The 8,905-nt window shown below is 29.0% G+C and overlaps 1 protein-coding gene across 7 annotated transcripts in view; it reads right to left on the reverse strand.

Moving 5' to 3' along the window:
* Positions 1–643: 643 nt before the first annotated feature.
* Positions 644–8,905, reverse strand: part of LOC124947503 — a 195,053-nt gene continuing 186,791 nt past the window's right edge. For all 7 annotated transcript variants that reach the window (XM_047489741.1, XM_047489740.1, XM_047489734.1 and 4 more), the window contains exons 7-8: positions 3,116–3,513; positions 644–2,552 (exon numbers count right to left, since the gene is read on the reverse strand). In XM_047489741.1, the coding sequence (XP_047345697.1) occupies positions 2,338–2,552; positions 3,116–3,513 (613 nt within the window). In that variant the 3' untranslated portion in view covers positions 644–2,337. The remainder of the gene's footprint in view (positions 2,553–3,115; positions 3,514–8,905) is intronic.

Here is an 8,905-nt window from a genome sequence, read left to right on the forward strand (position 1 = left end):
TTTTTGCTTCGTTTTTCTCTTTTATCTATTATATCATTTTGCAAAATTATTATCTTGCAATGTTAATCTTGAAAGTTTAACATTATGTATAATATTTTCGGTAAGTTCGCACGCATACGCAGCACATAGTACGACGTTTTATTCTAATCATAAAACGCACGTAAAGGGTGCCAATAATGATATGACGAATGGATCTAAGGATACGAAATCCGAAGTAGTATTGATCTATGAAACGAAACAATTCTCTTTTTTTTTTTTTGCGATGGCTCCTTTTCTAATCCAATAATCTTATACGTGATAATCATTGAATGTTAATTTTTTATTTCTCCTTTTATTTAATCGTATTTATCGTATTTATCGTATTTATTGTATTTATTGTATTTATTGTATTTATTTTGTTATGTCCTTTTTTTTTTTCTTCTAACACTTAGCTCGAATTAGCTTCAGCATTCCGATGCTATTTATCAATATTATATCATATGAACACAGGTCTCTCCGAAAATGTTTTCATCTTGTAATGGCCTCTATAAAAAAAAAAAAAAAAAAAAAAAAAAAAAATGTCTAAGTCCTGTGTATTATTATTGTTTCATTCTTTTTCTTTTTCTTCTTCTTTCTTTTTTCTTTTTTTTTTATTCTCCCTCTCTCTCCCTCTCTCTCTCTCTCTCTCTCTCTCTCTTTTTGTTCTCCCTTTTTTTATCGTCTTCGTTATCATCGTTGCGCTATCGTGTCGACTAATTGTTATCGATTTAAATGATAACATTTTTGCAATGATTCTTACGCTAATCCACCTCTTTGTTCCTTCTTTTTCATTTTTATTTGTTTTTCTTTTTTTTCTTTTCTTCTTTTTTTATTGTTATTTCTTCAATACCTATATACGAGACGATAGGGACGATTCTCATTTCTTTATTTTTATTCTTTGATATAATAATTCGACGTGAAACTCTTTTCGACGTTGACAATGCGTTCGGTCGAATTTTGAAAAAGAATTTTTCAATCAGATAGATAAATAGATAGATAGATAGATAGATAGATAGATAGATAGAAGAGAGAGAGTAAGAGAGAGAGAGAGAGAGAGAGAGAGAAATAGTTAATAGTAATCTTGTTTCATTATTGAAAATGTTTGTAAATATCTCAACTTCTCTCAGGAGAAAAATAATCGAACGATTATGTTCGATATATCATACCACTACCACCTCCCCCTCGCACCCCTCCACCCTTTCCTCCTTCCCTCCTCCAAACTACCCTTTCGACCATCCTTTACCCCTCCACGAATCATTGTTGTGTCGTTGAAGGCTAATAAAAAATATTTTATTGACTTCGCATATCATAGTTCGACGTTTCAAGGATTTTTCATATTTCGGATTTTTGAAAAAATACTGAATCCGGTTTAATCATCGATCGTCTTTTCTCTTTAGAACAGCATTGGATTGATTGATTTTACTTACGAACAATATACACATATACATACATATCATACGTATATCTATGCAAAAGTAATGTGATCTATGCAAGTTATAATGATTCTCATATTCTCTCTTTCAATGTTAAAATACGAACTCTTTTTTTTTTATCTCCGATCCCCGTTAAAAAAAAAAAAAAAAACAGCGAAAAAGAAAAATAAATAAATAAATTGGAACAATGGCTTCCCAATCGAGATCGGTCTTACTCGATCGGTAAAAATGAAAACTAACCGATCGACTTGAATAATAATAATAATAATAATAATAATAATAATAAAAATAATAATAATAATAATAATAATAATAATAATAATAATGATAATAATAAAATTAATTAAATATGTCTGAAATTTGACGAATCTTTGGTGATTTAATCAGGAATATGTTTATCAAGAAGATTATTGCCGCGTTCCGAGGGATCAATTGTAATTTTATTTTTATATTCATATATATATATATATATATATATATATATATATATATATATATATGTATATACGATGCGTATGGATCTGAAGAGAACATAGACGAAAGAAATAGAGAACATTAATTCTCAATTTGTTTTCTTCTTTTGTTTCTTCTCTTCTTCTTCTTCTTTTTCTTCTTCCCCTCTTCCTTTTCTTTTTTTTCTTTTTCATCGGTTTTTTTTTTATTTTTTTTTACTTTTTCTTCTTTTTCTTCTTTTTTTTTCTTTTTCTTTTTTTTTTTTGTTTTTTTTTTTTTTACAGTCGTCATCATCCTCACGCACAAGATCCTTCCTTAATCGAGTATATATAATATAATAAATCTCGGGATAACTTGGCCGTGTGTTCTCTTTATTCTTCTCGTAAGATTAGGTCAAAGGTCGTCGTTATTCGGCGACCTTTTCTTAACACGACTACCAATAAAACGCTTTGAGATTAGACTTGTTGTTCTCCGGACATGGACTAACACTGCCACACCATTTGGTCTCCTTCAATGGCGGACAAGCTGCTCCACCTCGGCGCGACTTTATCGTCACTTTTCGTGTCCTCTGTGTTTCCCCTACTCCGCAGCTACGACTGCAAGCACTCCATGGACCCCATTCGCTGACCTTGCAATCTCTCGGTGGACCTAAGGATTAAAAAATATAAGGGGACGTGCGTCGTGATGATTAGAAAATAGAGTTTTCTTATTTTTTCTGTTTTTTTTTTGTTTGTTTGTTTGTTCTTTTTTTTCTTTTTTTTTTTTAATGATCTAACTCTGATCGAACATGTTGCATGTTTGATATTTATCATGATTTTGATTCGCCGATGATCAAAGATAACGTTTGATTTAAATTAATGATTTACGAAATGTTTATGAAATTATGTGTCCCCCACCCCCCCACCCCTCCCAATCGATTGGCATTATGATACGGTCTGAACGATTTGGAGATTTATAATGCGTGTGTGTAGGGAAATGAGGGGAAAATGGTAGAGGGGACAAAAAAATTGGATCACATTTATAATTGCCGGTGTAAAGTATTTGAAATTGGTCGAACAATTTGATGATTGAGTGTGACCGAACCGGATTAATATTACACTTGCGAGTATTTAAATTAATCTTTAATTAGTTATACAAAGTTAAGGATAATTGAGTGAGGGGGGGGGTAAGGAGGAAAAAAAAAGAAAATATAAAAAATTAGAACAACTTACGCGTTCTTAAATGTTTGCCCTTAGCCATTAACCTATGATGTTTCATTCTAAGTTTATGCTGACGTTGTTGGGAGATATCCGTGGAATTGTTCATCCACGATTGACCGATTTTGGAAACACCTGTCGTGTTAGCCATTTTCCTTTGAATGTCCTTGAAAATTTCTGCCTTTTGTGCTTCCACCGAGTGCCTGTACATCTGATAATATGGCCAATTTGATTTTCCTTCGTTATATTTATTCTTTTGGTCAATCAATTTGTTCGTTCTCGGAGTTGGTGTTGCATTTAACCTTGGCCTTTGCAATGCATACGACGATGCGATACTATCGATTATTGCAGCTTTTCCATCGCGGGGTATATCGGTTACTAATGATTGTCCGTTACTTGTTGTGGTCCAGTATCTGAAAAAAGAAAAAGGGGGTTTCGATATTCGTTAACTATCTAATTATCTAGCCACAGAATATATGAATAATAATAATAATAAAAATAATAATAATAATAATAATAATAATAATAATAATAATGATAATAATAATAATAACAATAATAATAATAATAATATATAGATTATTGTCTTTATTATAATTATTATGCATTCATATTATAATTCGTATTATGTTTATTTTATTATTATTGTAATAATTTTTATCTATATATTATTATTACCCATATATATATATATATATGGGTATAAGTGTATATATATATATATACACTTGCATATATAAAATCAAATTATAATAATAATAATAATAATAATAATAATAATAATTATTATTATTATTATTATTATTATTTATCTATATGTATAAACAATATTTATTTATATAATATTTATAAAAATTTAGTTATAAATTTATATACACACATATATATATATAAAATAATTATTAATTAATTTTTAAATATATTTAAAACTATGAAAGTTCGACGATAATGTGTTGAATAAAATTAGAGAATGAGTACAGAAGGGGACATAAGTATTTATATGGGTCACGTTAAATGAATTTTTCTCTATGGTATAATTTTCTAGAGATATTAAAAAATTGACAATTCAAGTCATTGAAGTCTATCTTGTTTAGGTATATACATAAATAAGACATCGAGATATTTTATTCTTAAGACGGCCATTCTCCGTGAAATAATAAAATGAATGGTTAACGATGATAACGACTCGTTAACGACCAATTTTTTTCTTTTCGTCGGAAGAAAGAAAGAAAGAGAGAGAGAGAGAGAGAGAGAGAGAGAGAGAGAGAGAGAGAGAGAGAGAGAGAGAGAGAGAGAGAAAGAATACTGATATCTTATTTATCACTTTTGTATAGAAATTTTATACGAGCATGACGATAAGAAAGAAAATGGAAATCTAACGAGAAAATGATACGAGTGAATACAAAAGTTGAATTGAATAAGAATAGCCTCGGTTTTTTATTTAGATTTTAATAAAAAGAAATAATTATTATTATAAATTAGATCGAGGAAATTGTTATCGAAATACTTTTTAATCTTTTAAGATATAAAAAGATATGAAAAGATTTTTAATCGATGAACGTGAATGTGTGTATGTGTGTGTGTGTGTGTGTGTGTGTGTGTGTATGTTTGTGTGCTTGTGTTCGTACTTATGTATATGTGCGTTTATGAAATGTATATTTTGATTAAATTGTATTATTTTTTTATATTAATTAATGAATTTGTAAAATCGAATATATTGGGATAGCTTCTTCGTTTTTTTTTTTTTCTTTTTTTTTTTAATTGGATTTAAAAACGAACGATTTTTTTTTAATTATTTAATGACATTCAAAGAAATATGTATGTATATATAATTTACTGCACTTTTATTTATTTATTTTCTTTTTTTATCAAATTTAAGAATTATTCGCTTTATCGCACATGTATTTTGTAAAATGATAGCAATTAAATTGTCCTCAATTTTATGTACCCCCTTTAAATTGTCTTTTAAGACGAAAAATATTCTCTCCATGTGAGAAAAATATTTTCTCGTTTTTTTTTCGTTTCTTTTTTTTTTGTTCTTTATCGGAAAAGAAAATTTAAATCTTTATCAGGGATTAACTCGTTCTAAGGCATAACCATATCTATCGAAGGGCACTTACTGAGGGGTGGAGGGTGGGAGGAGGGGCTCTAACATTTTGGCACGAATAACAATGTAAAAAAATAATTTTCTAATATATTTCCTAAGATCAAAGTCAGGAAAGCAAAAAATAAAGAAATGAAAAAAAAAATAAAAAAAAGGAAACAATTGCTTATGAATTCGATTACAATCGATATAAAGTCGTAACTTTTGAGGACGCCAATAACGAGGACGTTTTAAGGGAAGAAATTTCAATAGTATAAAATACGTCACTGTATTATTCCGGTTAACAGTTTAAAAAAATTCCAATTGGCTTACTAAGAATAATGTAACACCTTTTATCTCTCTGTTCTTGAGACATTTTATTGTATCTTAGTGGACCCTTATTCTACGATTCAGACGATTTCCATCTCTTTTTACTGCAAATCGAAACAGACCATCTAATCCTTATTTCATGGATAGACATATTTAAATGGCCAACGTTAAGAATCGAAAAGAGAGAAGAAGAAAATCGGATCACAATCGGTTCGTTGAAAATTCTATATCATCTATGATTTTTCTTCGAGATTTTTCTTTTATCTTTCATTGTTAGATTTGAATGGGTACAATGCAATCGAATTATTCGATTTAATGATGTTATCTATGGGTATATTGAGTATATATTTTGTAACAAAAAAAAAAAAAAAAAAAAAATGAAGAGAGAGATAGAATAGAAAATAAAATTTTTTAAAGATTCGAATTAATAGATATTTGCTTTCTTTGTTATTTATTCGTAAGTATTAATAAATATTTGAATTAATAAATATTTAAATTATAAATATTTAAATACCGTCCTTGGATACGATTAGTGAGAAGATACATAAGAAATTATGTGATCAATTAAAAAAGAAACAAAAAAAAAAAAAAGGAAATATTCAAATTTACTTGTTTTTTTTCTTTTTTTTCATTTTTTCTTTTCATTTTTTCTCTTTTAAATAAATTCAATTACTTAACAATACAAATATATAATTTCTACGTCAAATATATATATATATATATTTAAATCAAAGTCGATTGATGATCAAAAATACAAAAATAATTTATATTTCATTAGTTATAAAACATTGATTAATTTGATGATAGAAAAATGATATGATTTTGCCTTAAATTAAATTCGTTCGATTAATAAACGAAATAATATTTATTTTTTCTATTAAACATTAAAATGTAACGTCACGATTAAATCAATAATACAGATTTTATCTCCTTCTGTTATCATCATCGCCGATAAAAGGATTATCGTTAATTTCTTCAAAAACGTATGTACGTACATACATAATCCGTAATCAACCGAATGAACAATGTGTAAAATTTTCATCGCACACCTACGTAAACAATAATCAATAATAATAATAATAATAATAATAATAATAATAACAATAATAATAACAATAATAATAACAATAATAAAAATAACAATAATAATAATCTATTATTTTGAACGTTCGAGAGATCATTTGTTATTATGTTTTCTTATCAAACAAATCGACGATTTACGTATAATGCGTGTACCTATACATGATACGGTGGGTGACCGATAGTCCATAAAAAAAAGGGCAAATGTTTGTATATTAGTAAAAAAGAAAAAAAAACAGAAAAAAGAGAGCGAGAGAGAGAGAGAGAGAGAGAGAGAGTGAATTGAAGAATAGAAAAAAACAAAGAAATATTTTCCAAATATAACCAAGCGAAGGGCAAAGGTGCCGTGTGTTTGGTTCGTGGCCCAGCTTGTCGGTCAGTTGCAAACGATAAAAATACGTCGAAGATACCTCCTATCCACCGAGAAAGAGGATGGGAGGAGGTGGAGGAGGGAGGGAGGGAGATAGGAGGGAGTGGCGATGTAAAACACATTTAACTTTCAACAAATTGGAATACCGTCGATCAAGAGAGAGAGAGAGAGAGAGAGAGAGAGAGAGAGAGAGAGAGAGAGAGAGAGAGAGAGAGAGAGACGACTTAGGCGTGTGTGGCCATTTTTTTTTTATTGCTTTCCCCCTCCCCCCCCCCCTCCCCCATTCTTTCTTTTCTTTCCCTTTTTTTTTCGTCTCTCGCGGAACATACAAATATACACGTAGAACACACAGACATACGCATACAAACGAATCGTCGGTCGAAATAATTAACGAGGATTCACGGTAGTAACTATTTTCTTTGTGGTTTGGCTTACTCTTTGTTTCTTTTTTTTTTTTTTTGTGTACGTTTTATTTTTTTCTCACCTTCCCTCATCTCCCTCTATCACCTTTACACTTCATAGAATATATATGTATACATATATATATATATATGTGTGTGTGTGTGTGTGTGTATGTATGTATGTATGTATGTACACATACATACGTTCGCGACACCAGCGAGTTATAAGCTTCGTGGACTAGCAACGATTTATATACAGGGGTTGGTTGTTGGTTCGTTCGAGGAAGGGTAAACACAACGATATGTCTTCGACTTTTTCTCTTTCTTTCTCTCTTTCCTTCTATTTTTTCCTTTTCTCTCTTTCTCTTTCTCCCTATCTTCTTTTTCTTCTCTCTTTAAATCACATATTTTATTCTTTCAACCGAACGTAACATAGTATTTAGATAATTCGTTTACGTTTCGAAACTAAAAAAAGACATCGATCTTTTGTTTACCCGTTCGATGTTTATCGTAAATAAATAATATCGCAAAGGATAAAGAACGCATAACATAAAACATATTATGATGAACTATATTATGTACGTAAATATACATTTTACATTTAATCTTTTATTTTTCATAGTTTTATCCATTAAGTACAGTTTTATTTTATCCAATTGGATCGAGGCTTTTATTTTATTTTATTTTATATTATTTATTTATTTATTTTCTTTTTTTTTTTCTTTTTATAGTTTTCCTTTTCCCTTAAATGTTTCAGCATGGATACATGCGTTTACGTAATCAAGCATTTTTATTAACATTGTCTCGTAAGAAACAAAGCAAAAGAAAAAAAAAGAAAAAAAAAAGAAACTATATTCAGTCCAAAAGGAAAGATCTATAATTATATCTGTGTCGTCGGGACGTTTAACAGAAAGAAAAAAAAAAAAAAAAAAATAAATATCTTCAAACGATTGACTTATTTATCCTCCACGATTAAAATTAATTTCATTAATAAATTTGATAATTTTTAAAATGAAAGGAAAATGGAGGAAAAAAAAATTCCCTTCCCGTTCGACTTCGAAAAAGATTACGAAAAGATATATACTAAATAAAATATTTTTTTTTTTAATATTTTTAGTTTCCTCGACGAAGAAGTCCTACAGTAATATTGAGTGAGATTTTACGTCGAGTTTGAGTGCACTTTTATCGATGCACTGACGTGAAGTTGAAAATCCTGAGTTCGAGAGAGAGAGAGAGAGAGAGAGAGAAACCTTTGAAAATTGAAGTTTCTCGAGGTGGTTAGTACTTACGTCGAAAAAAAAAAAAAAGAAAAATTTGTCACTCGTATGAGAGAAAAAGTAACCCTTAGGCCCTTCACTTTCAGTACAACTATCGAGTAGAGTGAGAAAAATAGAGAACAGAGTGAGAAAATAAAGAACAGAGTGTGGTGCTTTCACACGATTTTTAGACTCTTCCTATATATATATATATATATATATAGATCGAAATTTTTCCAAAGGTTTCTTTTCGAAAGGTTAAAAATAAAAATATACAAGATAGAA

The sequence above is a fragment of the Vespa velutina genome, chromosome 3, assembly GCF_912470025.1.
Source record: "Vespa velutina chromosome 3, iVesVel2.1, whole genome shotgun sequence".
In the NCBI taxonomy this organism is placed as follows: domain Eukaryota; kingdom Metazoa; phylum Arthropoda; class Insecta; order Hymenoptera; family Vespidae; genus Vespa; species Vespa velutina.